The 22,581-nt window shown below is 42.9% G+C and overlaps 4 protein-coding genes across 4 annotated transcripts; all 4 read left to right on the top strand.

The window, feature by feature from the left end:
* Positions 1 to 7,925: 7,925 nt before the first annotated feature.
* Positions 7,926 to 10,947, top strand: LOC121615540 (tripartite motif-containing protein 16-like). The gene has a single exon (XM_041949918.1). The coding sequence runs from the start codon at positions 8,001 to 8,003 to the stop codon at positions 9,693 to 9,695; it is 1,695 nt and encodes a 564-aa protein (XP_041805852.1). The 5' UTR covers positions 7,926 to 8,000; the 3' UTR covers positions 9,696 to 10,947.
* Positions 10,948 to 11,992: 1,045 nt separating this feature from the next.
* Positions 11,993 to 14,026, top strand: LOC121615541 (E3 ubiquitin/ISG15 ligase TRIM25-like). Its single transcript, XM_041949919.1, has one exon. The coding sequence runs from the start codon at positions 12,025 to 12,027 to the stop codon at positions 13,711 to 13,713; it is 1,689 nt and encodes a 562-aa protein (XP_041805853.1). The 5' UTR covers positions 11,993 to 12,024; the 3' UTR covers positions 13,714 to 14,026.
* A 2,013-nt stretch (positions 14,027 to 16,039) lies between these two features.
* Positions 16,040 to 20,568, top strand: LOC121615542 (lysyl oxidase homolog 1-like). The gene is made up of 5 exons (XM_041949920.1): positions 16,040 to 16,910; positions 17,352 to 17,460; positions 17,885 to 18,022; positions 18,195 to 18,351; positions 20,416 to 20,568. The coding sequence occupies exons 1-5, from the start codon at positions 16,040 to 16,042 to the stop codon at positions 20,422 to 20,424; spliced, it is 1,284 nt and encodes a 427-aa protein (XP_041805854.1). The 3' UTR covers positions 20,425 to 20,568.
* On the top strand, positions 18,552 to 20,546 carry LOC121615543 (E3 ubiquitin/ISG15 ligase TRIM25-like). Its single transcript, XM_041949921.1, has one exon. It carries the CDS (start codon positions 18,567 to 18,569, stop codon positions 20,253 to 20,255), a length of 1,689 nt encoding a protein of 562 aa, XP_041805855.1. The 5' UTR covers positions 18,552 to 18,566; the 3' UTR covers positions 20,256 to 20,546.
* Positions 20,569 to 22,581: the final 2,013 nt, after the last annotated feature.

Here is a 22,581-nt window from a genome sequence, read left to right as displayed (position 1 = left end):
CTTAACTGTCACCTTAAACGTTAGGATGTAAATAAAAATGAATATAACATTTGAACACATATATTTGAATAAAAAACACATCAAACTTGAGCCTTTTTTGTGTGTGTGTGTATGAATTGGTGTGTTTTTACACTTGAGTGCCACATGCCATCGATGAGGGCAGATTTTTTCCTCTAACACTACGTCTATAACTTCAATATGATTTTTTTTTCAGCTTTTAATATATAGAATATAAGAAGAATTAGTTTAACCATGACCTAAAACATCCTCACTTTGTTCTGGGTGTCAGTGTGAGTTCAGCATCTATGAGATTGTATCAACGTCTTTTACTGTTCATAAGAAGAAATGCTAAAATCAGGCATCCCAGCGCAGCGCTGAGGGTAATTACGAGGAAGCTAAAAGAAAAAGGTCATTGTATCAGCTGAGGAGCGCTTATCAGGACACAACGCCCACCTGCGAAGCACTAAGTCAAAAAATCCTTTTTGGGGAATTTGTCTTTTCACATGCATCCACGCAGTCAGACAGAACACACTGAATGTGTCTTAAACCCAGACCGTTTAATTGAAGACGTATCAGGCTTCCCACGTGCAGAAACATAATCCTACTTTATTCTGGCCTGGAGCTTTGCAGAATAAAAGAGTTCAATAAATCTCTGTCATGACAACCACTCTGTCAGCTTTATTTTTTTCTCTCACTGGCATCAGTTTAATGAAGACGCACCAAGGTCATCACCTCTGCAGAGGATCAAATGTCCTTCCAGAAGTTCTACCCTCAGCCAACACTGTCTGCACAGAAATGAGGGGAAACGCAGAGCAGTAAACGTTCACTTTTATTGATATTTCAATATCAAAGCTCCAGTGAATTATAATGTAACCTTCAGGCTTGTATTTCCTAACTGCTGCTGATTACGCAGCATGTCACCAGTGTCATGTGGGCTTTTTCTGATTCGCTCCATCTTCTGATCATATACGTGGCCTCACACCGCACACATGCCCGCTCTGTCCCAAGACCTGGCAGAGGAGCAGAGGGTGCGTTGGGGGAGTTCAGGGTCTTGTGATACGTTTCTGGGAGTCTTTGCATGCCAGCAGTTGGCCTGGAGCAGAGGCTCGCTGGTCTGTCGGTTTATATTTAGGCTAAGTGCCTGAGGAATATATTTAAGGAGCCAATTACTGACCTACACACCCACTCCACACTCCACAGCCTGCTCTGACTCAGGGGCCTGTCCCCACACGCCACCACCAGGAGGGTAAGGTGAGACCCTCGCAGGGTGGCATGCGCTCCCACGTCACCCGCCGCCATGGCAACCCCAGAAGTACAGCTGGGGCGTCCATATTTGGGTCGAGAGGCAGGAGATGAGTGGCTGTCACATGCTGTGCAGACCCCCCTGTGTGAGGGACTGAGGCCCCCTGTGGCATGTGAACAGTTGTGGTTATGCCACTGAGTGAATGACAGGAATATTTATGGCTGCCTCGCTGTGACTTAACATATGTGAACAACTGAATTCATCTTTGTGTAACATTTAATTTCAGCGTTTATGATCAGCATAAAATAAATGGTTTATATTATGCTATAATGTAGTTGTAAGCATGTATACCGACATTTAAGAGTCCATGTATCAGCAGTTATAATTTCTCAGATTATTACATATTTTACATTATTACACCAATGTTTTACTATATTATCAGTTCTAAACACAGCAGCCTCCACTTAGGAGGAGGAGTTACACTACTTATAACTACATTATAGTTTGTTATGAAGCATTTATTACATGTTAATACGCTGCTTTTGAATGTTAAACAGACAGACTTAAAGTAAAGTGTTAAGTCTCTTGATTCAGTCTTCCAAAGGCCATAAAGTGGCCGATTAGGTAACAGGCACTCGATCCTGAGCCTTTGCAGTGATTTAAAACCCACTGACAGAGAAATAAATGGCGTCCTGTTCTAATGCATGCTGACAGAAGAGGTTCAAACCACCAGCTGAGGAGCAAATACGTAAGAGCTCCTCTCCTGTCCTTTCGGACTGCTAGAGAAAGGGGCACTGAGGTGCCTACAGTCAAACAATCAATACCCTGCACCCACCCACCCTGAAACAGGTGGAACAACACCTGGCAGCCTCTTACTAACTATCTACACTTCCACAATTATTCCTCATTTACCTCCTCAGAGACGTCATGTTGGGTTTTTTTGTTTCTCCGCCAATTTTAATGGATTCTGGGTAACTCATTTACATCACGGTAGCTTTAATTAATGTGTGCTGTCTCTCACAAATGAATGAATAAAGTTGCAGTGCATTTACATATATAAAAGAAAATATAGGAAAATGGAAAAGCTTTGATTTAGATTTAGGGCCAGGAAATGCAGATAACCAATGCTTTCATGCTTGACCTACATATGAGTTTCAATTATCCACTTCCAGACAAAACACTTAAAATGACTCTTGTTGCTCTCGTGCTTTAAGTTCACTGTGTTGAAACAGAAGTCGCCAACATTAAAGCTTAAAGGCCAAGATAACCTCTTAACATCAGCAAGTATCAACAATAAATTTTGGGTTAGGGGTCGACTGAATAGTCAGTTTTTAATGGCTCACATATTAAGTGCCCTCAACACTAATTTGTCACGTGTAGATGGACCAAACAATGTTTAGAAAGACACAGCAGCATGTTGCTCAAAGCTGAAACGTGAGGAGAGCTGATCACGCTGATATTGGCAACGGTTAGTCAACGATGAGCAAGATGGGTGTCACAAGAAACCTGTCAAATAACACTTAATAATTTATCATTTATTAGACATTTCTATTTTAACTCAGGTTAGACTGTCAAAGCAACACAAGTTTGGCTTTCAGGGGGAAGTCAAAGTCCACATAACGGGAGAGTGTCCCACAACAACATTTTTTCAGCATCTCACCTGTATTGTCTCCCCATGATCTGTGGTAAACCCTCTGGATCTATCATTTAGTTGTAAACTCCTCAGACTGGCAGTGTGAGGCCTCAGGGGAAGACAACAGGTATATTCCTTGTGGGGAAGTTTTCTCGTGGTAAAACCATTTTAAGACCATCATCTTCGTTAAATCTCACAAGAAGCAAAGCTGTGAGCAGCCCTGGACACCTAGATTCATGGGATAAGATATATTCAAAGCGTAAAAGAATTAGTCTTTCACACGGGGAAAGATCTGCTGCTGCTGCTGCTGTAGGTGTACCAAGAAAACAACCACAAACTGTTTATTTTATTTCCACACATTCCTACTTTACAGTAAAGATTAGTTTTTGTGGCAACATTTGTTGTGATTTGTTTACTTTCAGGTCAGACACACAAGAAAGACTCAATTCGACGTCAATACTTACTGGCTACATTTTGTGGGTTACATGTCCTGCTCGGGAGGTCTTGTGCCAAACCAGTGCCGAGGATCTGTGGCTCTTATAAACGTGGACTGCAGCAGAGAGCGGGGGCGGGCAGCACTTTGGACCAGGGGAAGGGTTCTTTGACTAAGAATAGAAAAGCACGCCGGCTCACCACCCCGATGCCCTATTTAGTGCTTCATCTGAGAGGTGACAAATACTGCAAGACTCCTCTGTGGACCAGAGTGTGTATCTTACTCTACATGAGATCAAACAGACCAAGTTGTGTGATAGTGATGTGTTGATAGTCTTCAGTTAGATTACAACAGTTAAATAGCAACAGGCTGCACATCGGTTTATTTGTTGCACTCAGTGCATCCCAGCTTGTACTCAGTTGTACAGTGCTCATGAATACATGCATTTAATGAAACCATTTCTGTTGTGACGGCTTGAGATGATGTTTAGCAGCCACTTAATGAGCTCAGCTTGTCTGACGTCCTCAGGAACCAGTAGCTGAATGTAACTGAGTACATTTACTCAAGTACTGTGCTTCGGTGCTTGGGTATTTCATTTTTATACCACTTTGCACTTGTTCTCCACCACATTGCAGGCAAATATTGCACTTTTTCTGCTACATTCATGAACAGCTTTGGTGTACTTTTTTGAATACAAAATACAATTAACTAATAAATTACGATGTGTTATTAAAGGTAAAGACACCAGCAGTATATAAAGTAGTTGAGATTAGCTCCACCTTGCTGCATTGCTGCATCACTACTTATAATGTATATTTTTTTTCAGTGAGCTGTTTTGCATAGAAAGCACTTTAACTTTTGGCTCTTGGTGAGTTTAATGCTAACAGGGCCTGCTTGCATACTTTTACTTAAGATTTTAAATGCAGGACTTTAACTTGAGTATTTTTACACTGTGGTACTGCTACTTTTACTTTAGTAAAAGATCTTCCACCACAGCCTTTTATGCACAATTTGTCCCATTTCAAGAATATGTACACATGAAAATACTCATGTTTGGTTTTTAAACAAAGCTGTCAGCTAATGTCAATCAGAAATGTATCTGACAACAGGATATGAAATATTGTGCCAAAGAAATGTAATCTGGGTGAGCTGTAATGATAATTATCTGCTCATTTAATCATTAAGCTGGTTGAGGTAAACAGGATGCATGAATGAATCACATAGTTATGTGTTGTACGTTTACTGTGTCACGTAAAATCTTGAAGGCTTCAAGGTGATTGACCTTTGAACCTGAGCTGCACCTGAGCCCACACCTAACACACTAAATGTGGGACACTATGAGGAGAATCACCAACACGACTCCTGCTCAGAAACGTCTCAGCACCCTGAATGACCAGCAGAGGGCAACAGAGCTGAATTACTTTTATTTAAGATTTGAAATCCAGGACTTCTCCTCTGAATGTGAGGAGGTCCTGAGGTCGATTTCAGCAGCTGAGCAGGATCCAAAGCTGGTGATTCATCCTCATAGGGTCCAATCCATGTTCAGGTCTGTTTGCACCAAAAAGGTCACAGGACCAGGTGGGATATCTGCTTTTCTGCTCAAATCCTGTGCAGAGGAGCTTACAACAGCTTGGTACCCCATCTTCCAGAGATCTGTGGATTCATACACCATCCCCAGTCTCTGGAAAAAAAATCAGTAATCACTTCGGTTGCTAAAAAAAACTATGTCCTGTGGACAACAATGACTTCAGGCCTGTGGCTCCAACCTCCATAGTCATGAAGTGACTTAAGTGACATAAGATACATGGTGCAATAAATTCCTATCCGTGCAATATAATCTGTTTATATCTCTCTTGTACATAGGTGTGTATATATATGTACAGAGGGCAGTCCAGGATATCTGGATCTGAATGCGTCTTCTGCCACTGGAAATCAAAACCCAGTGTTGTGAAGAGTTGGTGGTGCATCTAAAATCAGTATAGCTGTGTTGTGGAAACAAAAATAAACAGACATTCAGCTTCAGTCGTCGCTGTCTGACAGACAATCACACAGAATAAAATAACTCTCCTGTCCTGACACGTTTCCTCACACTGGTGAACTTTCAGTGGAACTCTGTCGCCTCCTGCTGGTAGAACAGTTTCTAGCAACTTGTGCTGCTGGTTCTGACAGAGAGGACCCTTCCCTCATTAAGTCACGAAGCTTTGCCCTCCCCATGACTGTGCTATGTGCTGTATATTTGCACTGATAAGAGCTCACTGGCAAATACTTGTGTTCTATGTGCAAGTTGAATGTAAGCACTCTGAACATCAGAGAAATAAGTTGTGCACGTGAATGTTACCACAAAGGACCCAGTGTGGTATTTATCTCCTCAATCACCTTTATTTAAAAGGCTGACAAAGACAGTGACATGTCTCTGAGCTCCTGGGCCAGTCTCGGTTGTCATTAGTTAGTTATTTGTACCAGAAACAAAAACAAAAAATCATATAGTTAAAAATGACGGACAATAAAAATGGAAAAATGTAACCCTATCACAGAAGAAGAATGTCAATATTACAAAATTCGGCAAAACTGTCATCAAGCGGCATTTTAAAAATCTTTGTTTCTACAATGTCTGCCCATGGAAAAGATGTATATGGTCATTACAGTCATGTGACGGCAGCAAACGTCAATCTCCTGCATGAAAATATGATCCACCCTCCACCACACGCCTCCTCTCCTCCACCACCCTACATGTAGGGCACACGACTTCCTGCATCAAAACTGAATGCTGCCATTGCACGTAAAATCAAATATGCACGTATGGTGGGACTATTAGGCTGAAAATGGATTTATGAAGGTTTCTAATCAGAAATAAAGATATTTTTAATATATCTGTTTTAAAGCTAGCTTTGCTTTGTTACATCACTGACTTAGTTTAGATGTTATTGTTTTTCCTTTTATATTTGTGTTCCTTGGCTTGACACCACTTGCTTTTACTTTACTAATTTTCTCCTGCAATGTAAATTATGCTTCGGTTTCTCAGGCACACACAGACTTTAAGTCACAGCATGAACTCACACTACGCTTATAAAGCAGAAAGCTAAAAACTGATCTCTTCACTTGAGCCTTTAACAAGCTGTGATTCCTGATACAGGCCTGAAACTTTTGTTCTTCGCCTCACATTTATTTCTTCATGCTGTGATTCGATGCTTTAGCCTCATTTTTATTTCCATCCTGATTCCACTCTATTTTTACTTATGTTTTATTATTATTTCATTCTGTGTCTTGTAATCAACTGGGTTTTATTTTAGATCTTATTTTGCATTCTTTTTATATATGTCCATTCTGTCTTTTCTATGTAAAGCTCTCTTGGTGTATGTGATTTCTTTCTTGTAAACCACTTTGAGCTGCAATTCCTTGTTACATCTCCTCGGGTCTGTTGAGGTGTTGCTCACTGGTGTCTGGTCTGTGTCTTGCACTTCCTGTCTTATTGTGAAAACTAATTCTCCTCTCGTTTCAGGCCCTTGACTTCCTGGTGTTTCCCGCCTGTCTGATTGTCTGCCCCGCCCTGATTGGATCCACCTGTTCCTTGCTACCTTGTGTATATATTGTCTGCGTTTCCCCTGTCCTGTGCCAGATTGTCTTGTGCCTACCCAGTGTTACATGTCAGTCCAGCGTGTGTTCCTTGTACCCCTAGTGTTAAGAAGAGAGTCTTTTGTTTGCATTTGAAGAAGTGATTGCTTTTGTTTGGTTTTATGGAAAATGTTACGAACAGGCTGATTGATTTGATGGAGTTTGCGTTTGTTTGTTTAGGCTACACTCTGCCCTTATTTAAGCTCAGTAACCTCACGTGTTTGACTTTCTTTTAATAGTCATCTGCCTTATTTTCTCTACATCTCGCCAGTCACCAAAGTTCAGCTTCACGCTGATGTGCTTGTACTAGAAGGTTGTTTTAATGCTGATGTGCTGTGTGAATAACTGTATTGACAGTCAAAGCATTAAAATTAGGAACTAAAGTTGCTGACATTGATTCATTGTGACCAAACTGAACGGATATGTATAAAACTGGACATGTTGCAGAGTCATCCAGTCATGACAGCTGAACTGCAGAGCCAAACGATGATCTGGTGCATTCAGGTTCTCTGGGACTCAGAGATGCAATATTCTGAAATGAACCTGTTTGAAATAGAAATAATTTAAGGGCTTCACGATTTAAATTCTCTATTTTCATCCACTGGATTTGAAATATTTTAATCACTAAAAAACTTTCATCAAGCTGTATTTTAGGAGAACAGAAGAGCTCATTCTTAAATCTGGTGAGCATCTCCGAACCCTCTGATTCTAGTCAGAGTTGATCTCCCAAAAGCTGAAGTGAGCAGTGGTTTGAAATGAGAAATGAGCTCTGTTGTAAACAAGTGTTGAACACACAGTATCTCTCTCAAACTGCTCGTCTTCTTGAATAAATCAGAGCTTGATAACCCCTCCCTCTTCTTCGTGCTCTCCAACACAGCAGCTCCACTCTGTCCACATATTTCCTGGTTCCCTCCCCTTCAGATCTACACTTTGAAGATGGGTCTAACCAACATGTGGTGCAGTGCAGGAGCTGACAGGCCCCATTCACTGCAGAAACACATGCTGTTCAGATCAGAGCGCAAACTGGTTTCACTTCTGAGAAAGTGAAACTCAGACAGTCGTTGACACTGAGAGGTGAAATGGCGCAGAAAGGAGTTCAGCTGGACCGAGAAACCTTCTCCTGCTCAATCTGTCTGGATCTACTGAAGGATCCGGTGACTATTCCCTGTGGACACAGCTACTGCATGAACTGTATTAAAGGCTTCTGGGATGAAGAGGATGAGAAGAAAATCCCCAGTTGCCCTCACTGTAGGCAGTCCTTCACTCCGAGGCCTGTCCTGGTGAAAAGCACCATGTTAGCAGCTTTAGTGGAGAAGCTGAAGAAGACTGGACTCCAGGCTGCTCCTGCTGATCACTGCTATGCTGGACCTGAAGATGTGGCCTGTGATGTCTGCACTGGGAGGAAACTGAAAGCCCTCAAGTCCTGTCTGGTCTGTCTGGCCTCTTACTGTGAGAAACACCTCCATCCTCATTATGACGCAGCCTCATTAAAGAAACACAAGCTGGTGGACCCCTCCAAGAAGCTCCAGGAGAACATCTGCTCTCATCATGATGAAGTGATGAAGATGTTCTGCCGTACTGATCAGCAGTGTATCTGTTATCTCTGCTCTGTGGATGAACATAAAGGCCACGACACAGTGTCAGCTGCAGCAGAAAGGACTGAGAGGCAGAGAGAGCTGGAGGTGAGACGACAAAACATCCAGCAGAGAATCCAGGGCAGACAGAAAGATATGAAGGTGCTTCAACAGGAGGTGGAGGCTATCATTTGCTCCACTGATAAAGCAGTGGAGGACAGCCAGAAGATCTTCACTGAGCTGATCCGTCTCATGGAGAAAAGAAGGTCTGATGTGAAGCGGCAGCTCAGATCCCAGCAGGAAACTGAAGTGAGGCGAGTCAAAGAGCTCGAGGAGAAGCTGGAGCAGGAGATCACTGAGCTGAAGAGGAAAGATGCTGAGCTGAAGCAGCTCTCACACACACAGGATCACAACCAGTTTCTACACAACTACCCCTCACTGTCACCACTCAGTGGATCTACAGACTCATCTGGCATCAGGATCCGTCCTCTCAGCTACTTTGAGGAGGTGACAGCTGCTGTGTCAGCAGTCAGAGATAAACTACAGGACGTTCTGACAGAGGAATGGACAAACATCTCACTGAGAGTGGCTGAAGTGGATGCTTTACTGTCTTCACAACCAGAACCCAAGACCAGAGCTGAATTCTTCAGATATTCACGTCAAATGACACTGGATCCAAACACAGCAAACACAAAGCTGTTGTTATCTGAGGGGAACAGAAAAGCAACATTCATGAGTAAACATCAGTCTTATTGTTATCACCCAGACAGATTCACTTTTTATTATCAGGTCCTGAGTAGAGAGAGTCTGACTGGACGTTGTTACTGGGAGGTGAAGTGGAGAGGGACATTAGTTTGTGTGGCAGTCGCATACAAGAATATCAGCAGAACAGGGGGGTCGGATGAATTTGTATTTGGACGAAATAACGAATCTTGGGCGTTACATTGTTACAACCATAGTTATCACTTTTGGCACAACAATGTGGAAACTCCCGTCTCAGGTCCTCGGTCCTCCAGAGTCGGAGTGTACCTGGATCGCAGTGCAGGTATTCTGTCCTTCTACAGCATCTCTGAAACCATGACTCTCCTCCACAGAGTCCAGACCACATTCACTCAGCCTCTTTGTGCTGGATTTCAGTTTTGGTGTTCTCCTGGAGACTCTGCTGAGTTGTGTAAACTCCAACAGTCAGGAGTCATTTAAGGGACAGAGGGTTAAATTGTGTGTTTGAATTGTGAAACTTGTCTTCATGTTTGTTGCTGAGAACTGATTGTTGTGGCATTTGTTCACTGCACAGAGATCAGATGTCAATCAAACGCTGTGGGTGGGTCTTTGACGACATGTGTTGTTCTGTAAATGTTTGAGTGTGTTTAGGTGGAGCTCCTTCCTGTGTCTGTTCAGCCATAGAGGCTCTCACTGCTCAGGATGATCGCTGTTTACCTGAACTGACTCTTCTCTGCATGAAAACAGAAACTTGTCTGAGCTCTACATGTTTGTTGAGTGTTTGTGTTGATTTATTTGTATGTTGTTGTTTCTCCTCCACTGCACGAGTGTTTAGAGAGAAAGCAGCAGAACGTCCTTTATCCTACATGTTCTTTTCTCATAAATCTATGATACATTTACATTTATTTGTTATTAACATGATCATAATCAGTACGAACACTCGTTGTTTTCTTTCACATAGCTGAGATGCTGGTCAAACAAGCTGATTGTGTGGATGAAGTGAATCTGTGCATGAAATCACTGAACAAGAGTCATTGAACAGACTTTATTGATTGAAGCTTTACATAATGAATACAGTTTTTTTAATTATAAGAATGAACAGTGTTTTCTTCTTGTCTTCATTCCTGGATATCACACAAATCTGATGGAAAACATGTGAAACTAATATGAGAGTAAAACTGAGGCAGATTTCCTCCTGAAACACCTGAAAGTTCAGTGTTCAACAGTCAGTCAGTCTCACTGTCTGACATTATGGCGCTGATATTATTATTGTGTTGACAACGTGAATCTTTATATGCAGTCAATGAACAAGAGTCTGACAATGATTAATCTTCTTTTCATTTGTTCAGAGTAGAAAAAAACTAGAAGAGAAACCTGAGACTAATATGATAGCAATACACACATTACAGGACAGACCATAATTTGCCCTGTTGCAATGGCGCAATCGCTGTATTTCAGTAATCCAAACCAACCATGTTCAATTTTATCAACTCCTTGTGCAATTGGTCAATATTTCTAAATATTTTCCATCAGCAAAATTTTTTTAGCGTCTTTTGAATAAAATGTCCGTATATATTGTCAACTTCTTATTTTGTATTTTGTATTTGTTATTTTCCATTGCCTTGCTATTGCTATTTCCATTGCTCCTGCATGTAAAAAACGAATTTTCCCAGCTGGCGATTAACAAAGTTCTATCTTATCTTGAATAAATAAATAAATTGCAACAAAAACTCTTTTAACCTCTTCAAGTCTCATAAATATATCACCTTTCAAAAGTCTTCAAGAAATCAAAGTGCTGGAAAGTATTTGAAAATACTAAAATTGGTGATGCCACAATCTTCCATTGATAGCCATGTTAGAAAATTGATTTATGCATGTCTTCTTGTGTGATGTCTATACAAAAGGTTCAGTCCAGTCCACAGTCAAGCAGAAGCTGTTTTACATGAGTCATGGAGTTTGGTGCAGCACAGTGCACGTGCAAAAGCAAATTCTTAACCCTTAGATGCATCAGTGAAATATTAGAAGCATAGTGTGATACATTTCCATTCACAGGATCCGTTTGCATCTTTTTGCCGTCTCTGTCAGTGGTCACCAAGTCCTGCACTGAAAGTCAAAATTCACATTAAACTGATCATCAAAGCACTAATCGCAGAGTCCGACAAACACTGGAACAATTCATTAAACAGCCATAAACACTCAGGAACAGCATGAGCTGTCTTACCTTCAAGAAGTCGTTTCTTCCTCACCACATTCTGTGCAAAACCAAACAAGGCCCGGACCAGATCGCGAGATGCTAATAGCTAACTCTGCATGCTAATCTGAAAATGTCAAGCGTTGACCGGTCCACGGTGATAAAAAGGGTTGGGGACCACTGCATTTCATGACATACATTACTATGTCCTCAATGAAAACAGGGATCATCTCCAAACCCTCTGATTCTAATCAGAGTTGACCTCCTAAAAGCTGAAGTGAGAAGTGGTTTGAAATGAGAAATGAGCTCTGTTGTAAACAAGTGTTGAACACACAGTATCTCTCTCAAACTGCTCGTCTTCTTGAATAAATCAGAGCTTGATAACCCCTCCCTCTTCTTCGTGCTCTCCAACACAGCAGCTCCACTCTGTCCACATATTTCCTGGTTCCCTCCCCTTCAGATCTACACTTTGAAGATGGGTCTAACCAACATGTGGTGCAGTGCAGGAGCTGACAGGCCCCATTCACTGCAGAAACACATGCTGTTCAGATCAGAGCGCAAACTGGTTTCACTTCTGAGAAAGTGAAACTCAGACAGTCGTTGACACTGAGAGGTGAAATGGCGCAGAAAGGAGTTCAGCTGGACCGAGAAACCTTCTCCTGCTCAATCTGTCTGGATCCACTGAAGGATCCGGTGACTATTCCCTGTGGACACAGCTACTGCATGAACTGTATTAAAGGCTTCTGGGATGAAGAGGATGAGAAGAAAATCCCCAGTTGCCCTCACTGTAGGCAGTCCTTCACTCCGAGGCCTGTCCTGGTGAAAAGCACCATGTTAGCAGCTTTAGTGGAGAAGCTGAAGAAGACTGGACTCCAGGCTGCTCCTGCTGATCACTGCTATGCTGGACCTGAAGATGTGGCCTGTGATGTCTGCACTGGGAGGAAACTGAAAGTCCTCAAGTCCTGTCTGGTCTGTCTGGCCTCTTACTGTGAGAAACACCTCCATCCTCATTATGACGCAGCCTCATTAAAGAAACACAAGCTGGTGGACCCCTCCAAGAAGCTCCAGGAGAACATCTGCTCTCATCATGATGAAGTGATGAAGATGTTCTGCCGTACTGATCAGCAGTGTATCTGTTATCTCTGCTCTGTGGATGAACATAAAGGCCACGACACAGTGTCAGCTGCAGCAGAAAGGACTGAGAGGCAGAGAGAGCTGGAGGTGAGACGACAAAACATCCAGCAGAGAATCCAGGACAGACAGAAAGATGTGAAGGTGCTTCAACAGGAGGTGGAGGCTATCAATGGCTCTGCTGAAAAAGCAGTGGAGGACAGCCAGAAGATCTTCACTGAGCTGATCCGTCTCATGGAGAAAAGAAGGTCTGATGTGAAGCGGCAGCTCAGATCCCAGCAGGAAACTGAAGTGAGGCGAGTCAAAGAGCTCGAGGAGAAGCTGGAGCAGGAGATCACTGAGCTGAAGAGGAAAGATGCTGAGCTGAAGCAGCTCTCTCACACACAGGATCACAACCAGTTTCTACACAACTACCCCTCACTGTCACCACTCAGTGGATCTACAGACTCATCCGGCATCAGGATCCGTCCTCTCAGCTACTTTGAGGACGTGACAGCTGCTGTGTCAGCAGTCAGAGATAAACTACAGGACGTTCTGACAGAGGAATGGACAAACATCTCACTGAGAGTGGCTGAAGTGGATGCTTTACTGTCTTCACAACCAGAACCCAAGACCAGAGCTGAATTCTTCAGATATTCACGTCAAATGACACTGGATCCAAACACAGCAAACACAAAGCTGTTGTTATCTGAGGGGAACAGACAAGCAACATTAATGAGTAAACATCAGTCTTATTGTTATCACCCAGACAGATTCACTTTTTATTATCAGGTCCTGAGTAGAGAGAGTGTGACTGGACGTTGTTACTGGGAGGTGGAGTGGAGAGGGTCAACAGTTTGTGTAGCAGTGGCATACAAGAATATCAGCAGAGCAGATGGGAATGAATCTGCATTTGGACGAAATAACAAATCTTGGGCGTTAGATTGTGAGAACAACAGTTATAAGCTTTGGCACATCAATGTGAAAACTCCCGTCTCAGGTCCTCGGTCCTCCAGAGTCGGAGTGTACCTGGATCACAGTGCAGGTATTCTGTCCTTCTACAGCATCTCTGAAACCATGACTCTCCTCCACAGAGTCCAGACCACATTCACTCAGCCTCTCTGTGCTGGATTTCGTTTTTTTTATTTTTCTGACACTGCTGAGTTGTGTAAACTCCAACAGTCAGACGTCATTTAAGGGACAGTGGGTTAAATTGTGTGTTTGAATTCTGAAACTTGTCTTCATGTTTGTTGCTGATTGTTGTGGCATTTGTTGGCTGCACAGAGATCAGCTGTCAATCAAACACTGTGGGTGGGACTTTGACGTCTTCTCATGTGTTGTTCTGTAAATGTTTCAGTGTGTTTAGGTGGAGCTACTTCCTGTGTCTGTTCAGCCATGGAGGCTCTCGCTGCTCAGGATGATCGCTGTTTACCTGAACTGACTCTTCTCTGCATGAAAAACAGAAACTTCTCTGAATCTCTCTTTGAATAAAGTTTTTTTTTTTCAAGACCGTAAACTGCATTGTGTTCTTGTCTTTGTTCCAGGACATCATACACAACTGATGGAGAAAATGTGAAATTAATATTAGTTTTTTTTTTTATATCACATGCTGCTTTTTACAGCAATGATTTTCTGTGTGCACTTTAGTCATTAAAGATGATTTATTACACAGACTAAAATAATAAGATAATAAAAAAAAAACTCTTTTGCACAATACTTCTTATTACTACTGTTTGCTACTTTTGATATTTTATTATATATAGTTTAGAAATGCATCTGACAACAGGATATGAAATATTGTGCCAAAGAAATGTTATCTGGGTGAACTGTAATGATAATTATCTGCTCATTTAATCATTAAGCTGGTTGAGGTAGACAGGATGCATGAATGAATCACATATGTGTTGTACGTTTACTGTGTCACGTAAAATCTTGAAGGCTTCAAGGTTATTGACCTTTGAACCTGAGCTGCACTTGAGCCCGCACCTGTGCCTACGCCTACGCCTGCGTACGGCCTGAGCTTCACTAAAAGATGGAGGTGAAAAGGTGGGTAGCTTATGTTTTGAAAGGATGGGAGAGAATGTGTCGATGAGTTGATGAATGAATGGTAATGTGCAAAGTAAACGACTGAGAAGTGAGTGGATGCTGTGGATAGACTAAAAGAGACTCATCAACAACTATCACTGAAAGAATATGATGATGAAATTAATTAATTAATAGTTTTTTAATGTTTTGACACATAGATGTAGGATTATAGCATCAGACACTGAAAGTTAGAACAAATTTATTCGCAGATAAAGGACAAAAATGACATGAATGTTTGTCAAACACTGGCCATGAAAGAGGACGCCAGATTAAAACATTTTTTATGGATTTATAAAATGAGGTGAAGAGCAAATAAGGCAAAATTACTACTACTACTACTACTACTAATAATAATAATAATAATAACAATAATAATAATAACAGTAATAATGCACAATAATGCATAATACATCATTTATAATTGAGAAAATGTGGTTTGTTTATGAAAATAGTTAAACAGTTCTTAAATTTGCTGCTATATACATTAAACTTAAACCTCACCGAAATAATAATGAAGTTGACGATATAGTTGGAGACGACAGCGCATGCGCAAAACACAAAGCAAATTCAGGAAGTATATCATTAACAATAAAAAGCGTTTTTCTGTCACTGGACCTGCAGATTCTCTGAGGATGATGGTGGATGATAAAAAGCTCCTAAAGAGCAGCAGTGCCGGCAGGATGTAGCACAAACAGTAGATGCATCCTGCCGCCGTGTGGTGGAGGTTAGTGCCGCAGTGAAGCGGCGCAGCGCAGTGAAGCTGTGCAGCTCAGTCCCTCACAGCTGTTGCACCGTGTGAATATATTTGGCTCACAACTAGCATCTGATATGTGTTTATTAATGTTGATAGGCGGACCGTGTGTGGTAGCTGCCTGAATGAGATGGAGAAAAAAAGATGACTTCATTTCTCTAACGACATTTTAACACAGCGAACCTCACTTAACTTCTTTCTGCCGCTGTTTATATTTTCATCTATGGACTGTTTGAAGGTGAAATCAAAACATGACCTTTTCCAGGAGATAACTTTTGTTTTCTCCTCTGCTGGCCGAACTGGTCCCAGATTGAACGGTAGCATTTAGATGACTTCAGTTCACACCCGTGCGTAAAGTTGACTAAGCAAACGTCCTTGTGTAAGTCTTGTGTAACAGAAGTCAACCACGGCCAGGCATGGGTTAAATTTTCTTGAAAGTCTGACTTTGCTCAAGTAACTGGGTGAATTCGATAAATGACCAGGAAAAAAGGCTCAGGCCCTCCTCTCCTCTCCACTTGTCAGTCCTCCTGAGAACTGATATGTGGCTCTGCGTAAAAGCTGGAACTGAGAGCGCACTCCTGCTTTTCATCCACTCCCCACAAAGCAACATCTGTGCGCGCAATTCATCTCATACTCTCATTTATCGCTGATTTACAGGAGGGGATTCTTTTTTCTAGTTTTACTGCCATGGCAAAATGGTCACTTTTATTTTTATACTTGTTCCAAGGAATACTCCCCCTCATCTTTGGGCAGCAGCAGCGCACAGCCGGCCCTTGGCGGCACCGCATTCAGTGGGAGAACAACGGGCAAGTTTATAGTTTAATGAGCACTGGATTAGAGTACCAGGCTCCGGTTCGGTCCAGAAGCCTGTCGAGGGTTTATGTGAGCAGCAGGAGGGATGCCACCAGAAGGCAAATGCCGGGAGCGCATAGGGGAGCGACGCTCGTAAGACCCGGACAGGCTGAGTCCAGACAGCTCAGGACTGATCAGGCTGTGGAGCCAGGATCTATCGCGCCAGGACACGCTGTTAGACAGTATGCGCCTTTTACCGGTCGTGCGTCAGGGACCAGAGAGCAGCCTGAGCGTCCTTCCGGAGCAGGAGCCGCGGGTTATCCAGGCGCACGACGCCTTAACCCTGAACACAGCAACACCATCAATGCCTCTGCACCGGGGAGGTTCACAGACTTTCCAGGCAGGCCTGCCACCGCACTGCACACCAGGGGAGGAGAACCAGGGCCCGGTGCGCAATACCAGCAGTTACGCGGGGTGCCAGAGATGTCTGTCTCCGCAGACAGACAACCCGCGCAGACAGATCACGCCATCTCAGCATTTCCACAAAGGGAATCTGAGGCTCCTGCTCCATTCACTGCCCCTAGTGAGGATGTTTCAAACGAGGCAGCCGTTAATGGAGAGGGCATGGTTAACGACGACCCTCGAAACCCGTTTAAAAACCACAGGAATTCTGTTTTCCACAACATGTATCCCACAAGAGGGAGGTCAGTGGCCCGCACGCACCGTCCGCCTGGCACGGGATACGGAACGAGATATTTCCAAAATGGTGAGTTAAGTGTCCTAATTGTATGGAATGAGCTTAGCCTTCTTAATTGACATGGATTTAAATGATCTTAGACTAACATGATGGTCCAGTGGATGCGTCAGTTTGGATTAAACCTTCTCAATAATTATCCACTGCATTAAAAAAAACCGTTTTAAATCAGCTGGTTTTAAGCCAGTCTCAGGCCTCACTTGCTGAGAGGAAAAAACTGAATGAGAATCAGGGAAAAAATCTTATTTGGCCTTTGGATCCTGGACTGACAGCTCAGGAATGTAAAACACTTTGAATTATGCCAACGAACACAAACAGCTCCTCTTATTTCCAGCCCAGACTCTGTCTATCTCAGGGAATTGTTCTCAGAATGAATAAACTGGCAACATTAAGATCACAGAATTACAGAAGGAAATAAAAAACATGGATTGTCCCTTTAACTTCCTCTCCCAGGACTGCCAGACCTCGTGCCAGACCCGTATGCCATCCAGGCAGGTGCTTATATCCAGCGCATGCAGATGTATGCGCTCCGCTGTGCAGCTGAGGAGAACTGTCTGGCCAGGTAATCTGTGCTGCCAGAATGAGTCACTTCTTCAGCACACATACACACACACACACACACACACACACACACATACACACACACTTCCTTTGTTTTACTGCTCACTGAAGGTTAATTTTACTTGTTTTCGCACGACTTTTGGCCGTTTTACTTTACTTTCAATTACTGTGTGTCTGTCTAACTTTTCACTGTGGCAGGATAACCCTTCTGTTGATAGAGTTACAAAAACTGTTTGATGTTAATATGGAGCAATGATTCTCCAACATGATGTCCTGCCAAGATATAAATGTTCTGGGTTGGTTTTCCCAAAAGCATTAAGCACAATGGAACAAACCCTTTGCACTCCAGAAAACTAGCCCCGGGAGCTCAGCCAGTAGCACTTTCCAACGCAGCTTATGCCCGTTTCCCATGTGATCCATCCAAGGTCGGCTTATGGACCCGCCGTGAGAGACATCGACTTCAGAGTTCTCCTGCGGTTCCCCCAAAAAGTGAAGAACCAAGGCACCACAGACTTCCTCCCTGTCAAGCCAAGATATCAGTGGGACTGGCACAGCTGTCACCAGTGAGTTCACCCAGCCTCAAAGCGAAATGACCTCACATCATTTAGATGTTGTGATTGGCTCCACTCTGATATGACAAAAATCCATTCGAGAGCACACGATTGTGGCCTTACAGGCATTCCTGTGCCTCGTTCGAGCCAAGTGAGTCATTCTTTTCTGCTCTTACGCCCTCAGGCACTACCACAGCATGGACGCCTTCAGCAACTACGACCTGCTGGATGTCGTCACTGGACGTAAGGTGGCCGAGGGACACAAGGCCAGTTTTTGCCTGGAGGACACAGGCTGTGACGCCGGATTCAGGCGGCGCTACGCCTGTACGTCTCATACACAGGTAATATACATTTACAGAGTATGTGAAGTACATATTTCCTGGTTCCCTCCCCTTCAGATCTACACTTTGAAGATGGGTCTAACCAACATGTGGTGCAGTGCAGGAGCTGACAGGCCCCATTCACTGCAGAATCACATGCTGTTTAGATCAGAGCTCAATCTGGTTTCACTTCTGAGAAAGTGAAACTCAGACAGTCGTTGACACTGAGAGGTGAAATGGCGCAGAAAGGAGTTCAGCTGGACCGAGAAACCTTCTCCTGCTCGATCTGTCTGGATCTACTGAAGGATCCGGTGACTATTCCCTGTGGACACAGCTACTGTATGAACTGTATTAAAGGTGTCTGGGATGAAGAGGATGAGGACAAAATCCACAGCTGTCCTCAGTGTAGGCAGTCCTTCACTCCGAGGCCTGTCCTGGTGAAAAGCACCATGTTAGCAGCTTTAGTGGAGGAGCTGAAGAAGACTGGACTCCAGGCTGCTCCTGCTGATCACTGCTATGCTGGACCTGAAGATGTGGCCTGTGATGTCTGCACTGGGAGGAAACTAAAAGCCCTCAAGTCCTGTCTGGTCTGTCTGATCTCTTACTGTGAGAAACACCTCCAGCTTCATTATGACTCACCTGCCTTTGAAAAACACAAGCTGGTGGACCCCTCCAAGAAGCTCCAGGAGAACATCTGCTCTCATCATGATGAAGTGATGAAGATGTTCTGCCGTACTGATCAGCAGTGTATCTGTTATCTCTGCTCTGTGGATGAACATAAAGGCCACGACACAGTGTCAGCTGCAGCAGAAAGGACTGAGAGGCAGAGAGAGCTGGAGGTGAGACGACAAAACATCCAGCAGAGAATCCAGGACAGACAGAAAGATGTGAAGGTGCTTCAACAGGAGGTGGAGGCTATCAATGGCTCTGCTGAAAAAGCAGTGGAGGACAGCCAGAAGATCTTCACTGAGCTGATCCGTCTCATGGAGAAAAGAAGGTCTGATGTGAAGCGGCAGCTCAGATCCCAGCAGGAAACTGAAGTGAGGCGAGTCAAAGAGCTCGAGGAGAAGCTGGAGCAGGAGATCACTGAGCTGAAGAGGAAAGATGCTGAGCTGAAGCAGCTCTCTCACACACAGGATCACAACCAGTTTCTACACAACTACCCCTCACTGTCACCACTCAGTGGATCTACAGACTCATCTGGCATCAGGATCCGTCCTCTCAGCTACTTTGAGGACGTGACAGCTGCTGTGTCAGCAGTCAGAGATAAACTACAGGACGTTCTGACAGAGGAATGGACAAACATCTCACTGAGAGTGGCTGAAGTGGATGCTTTACTGTCTTCACAACCAGAACCCAAGACCAGAGCTGAATTCTTCAGATATTCACGTCAAATGACACTGGATCCAAACACAGCAAACACAAAGCTGTTGTTATCTGAGGGGAACAGACAAGCAACATTAATGAGTAAACATCAGTCTTATTGTTATCACCCAGACAGATTCACTTTTTATTATCAGGTCCTGAGTAGAGAGAGTGTGACTGGACGTTGTTACTGGGAGGTGGAGTGGAGAGGGTCAACAGTTTGTGTAGCAGTGGCATACAAGAATATCAGCAGAGCAGATGGGAATGAATCTGCATTTGGACGAAATAACAAATCTTGGGCGTTAGATTGTGAGAACAACAGTTATAAGCTTTGGCACATCAATGTGAAAACTCCCGTCTCAGGTCCTCGGTCCTCCAGAGTCGGAGTGTACCTGGATCACAGTGCAGGTATTCTGTCCTTCTACAGCATCTCTGAAACCATGACTCTCCTCCACAGAGTCCAGACCACATTCACTCAGCCTCTCTGTGCTGGATTTCGTTTTTTTTATTTTTCTGACACTGCTGAGTTGTGTAAACTCCAACAGTCAGACGTCATTTAAGGGACAGTGGGTTAAATTGTGTGTTTGAATTCTGAAACTTGTCTTCATGTTTGTTGCTGATTGTTGTGGCATTTGTTGGCTGCACAGAGATCAGCTGTCAATCAAACACTGTGGGTGGGACTTTGACGTCTTCTCATGTGTTGTTCTGTAAATGTTTCAGTGTGTTTAGGTGGAGCTACTTCCTGTGTCTGTTCAGCCATGGAGGCTCTCGCTGCTCAGGATGATCGCTGTTTACCTGAACTGACTCTTCTCTGCATGAAAAACAGAAACTTCTCTGAATCTCTCTTTGAATAAAGTTTTTTTTTTTCAAGACCGTAAACTGCATTGTGTTCTTGTCTTTGTTCCAGGACATCATACACAACTGATGGAGAAAATGTGAAATTAATATTAGTTTTTTTTTTTATATCACATGCTGCTTTTTACAGCAATGATTTTCTGTGTGCACTTTAGTCATTAAAGATGATTTATTACACAGACTAAAATAATAAGATAATAAAAAAAAAACTCTTTTGCACAATACTTCTTATTACTACTGTTTGCTACTTTTGATATTTTATTATATATAGTTTAGAAATGCATCTGACAACAGGATATGAAATATTGTGCCAAAGAAATGTTATCTGGGTGAACTGTAATGATAATTATCTGCTCATTTAATCATTAAGCTGGTTGAGGTAGACAGGATGCATGAATGAATCACATATGTGTTGTACGTTTACTGTGTCACGTAAAATCTTGAAGGCTTCAAGGTTATTGACCTTTGAACCTGAGCTGCACTTGAGCCCGCACCTGTGCCTACGCCTACGCCTGCGTACGGCCTGAGCTTCACTAAAAGATGGAGGTGAAAAGGTGGGTAGCTTATGTTTTGAAAGGATGGGAGAGAATGTGTCGATGAGTTGATGAATGAATGGTAATGTGCAAAGTAAACGACTGAGAAGTGAGTGGATGCTGTGGATAGACTAAAAGAGACTCATCAACAACTATCACTGAAAGAATATGATGATGAAATTAATTAATTAACAGTTTTTTAATGTTTTGACACATAGATGTAGGATTATAGCATCAGACACTGAAAGTTAGAACAAATTTATTCGCAGATAAAGGACAAAAATGACATGAATGTTTGTCAAACACTGGCCATGAAAGAGGACGCCAGATTAAAACATTTTTTATGGATTTATAAAATGAGGTGAAGAGCAAATAAGGCAAAATTACTACTACTACTACTACTACTACTAATAATAATAATAATAACAATAATAATAATAACAGTAATAATGCACAATAATGCATAATACATCATTTATAATTGAGAAAATGTGGTTTGTTTATGAAAATAGTTAAACAGTTCTTAAATTTGCTGCTATATACATTAAACTTAAACCTCACCGAAATAATAATGAAGTTGACGATATAGTTGGAGACGACAGCGCATGCGCAAAACACAAAGCAAATTCAGGAAGTATATCATTAACAATAAAAAGCGTTTTTCTGTCACTGGACCTGCAGATTCTCTGAGGATGATGGTGGATGATAAAAAGCTCCTAAAGAGCAGCAGTGCCGGCAGGATGTAGCACAAACAGTAGATGCATCCTGCCGCCGTGTGGTGGAGGTTAGTGCCGCAGTGAAGCGGCGCAGCGCAGTGAAGCTGTGCAGCTCAGTCCCTCACAGCTGTTGCACCGTGTGAATATATTTGGCTCACAACTAGCATCTGATATGTGTTTATTAATGTTGATAGGCGGACCGTGTGTGGTAGCTGCCTGAATGAGATGGAGAAAAAAAGATGACTTCATTTCTCTAACGACATTTTAACACAGCGAACCTCACTTAACTTCTTTCTGCCGCTGTTTATATTTTCATCTATGGACTGTTTGAAGGTGAAATCAAAACATGACTTTTTCCAGGAGATAACTTTTGTTTTCTCCTCTGCTGGCCGAACTGGTCCCAGATTGAACGGTAGCATTTAGATGACTTCAGTTCACACCCGTGCGTAAAGTTGACTAAGCAAACGTCCTTGTGTAAGTCTTGTGTAACAGAAGTCAACCACGGCCAGGCATGGGTTAAATTTTCTTGAAAGTCTGACTTTGCTCAAGTAACTGGGTGAATTCGATAAATGACCAGGAAAAAAGGCTCAGGCCCTCCTCTCCTCTCCACTTGTCAGTCCTCCTGAGAACTGATATGTGGCTCTGCGTAAAAGCTGGAACTGAGAGCGCACTCCTGCTTTTCATCCACTCCCCACAAAGCAACATCTGTGCGCGCAATTCATCTCATACTCTCATTTATCGCTGATTTACAGGAGGGGATTTTTTTTTCTAGTTTTACTGCC

The sequence above is a fragment of the Chelmon rostratus genome, chromosome 12, assembly GCF_017976325.1.
Source record: "Chelmon rostratus isolate fCheRos1 chromosome 12, fCheRos1.pri, whole genome shotgun sequence".
Classification (NCBI taxonomy): Eukaryota; Metazoa; Chordata; class Actinopteri; order Chaetodontiformes; family Chaetodontidae; genus Chelmon; species Chelmon rostratus.
The sequence above is the reverse complement of the archived record's forward strand: the minus strand, read 5'-3'. Positions and strand labels throughout refer to the sequence as shown.

Coding starts and splice junctions, on each gene's coding strand:
- LOC121615541 (XM_041949919.1), top strand. CDS start 12,025: ATGGCGCAGAAAGGAGTTCAGCTGGACCGAGAAACCTTCTCCTGCTCA.
- LOC121615542 (XM_041949920.1), top strand. CDS start 16,040: ATGGCAAAATGGTCACTTTTATTTTTATACTTGTTCCAAGGAATACTC. Junction 16,911..17,351: donor AACGAGATATTTCCAAAATG/GTGAGTTAAGTG, acceptor TTCCTCTCCCAG/GACTGCCAGACCTCGTGCCA. Junction 17,461..17,884: donor GAGGAGAACTGTCTGGCCAG/GTAATCTGTGCT, acceptor GATCCATCCAAG/GTCGGCTTATGGACCCGCCG.
- LOC121615543 (XM_041949921.1), top strand. CDS start 18,567: ATGGCGCAGAAAGGAGTTCAGCTGGACCGAGAAACCTTCTCCTGCTCG.
- LOC121615540 (XM_041949918.1), top strand. CDS start 8,001: ATGGCGCAGAAAGGAGTTCAGCTGGACCGAGAAACCTTCTCCTGCTCA.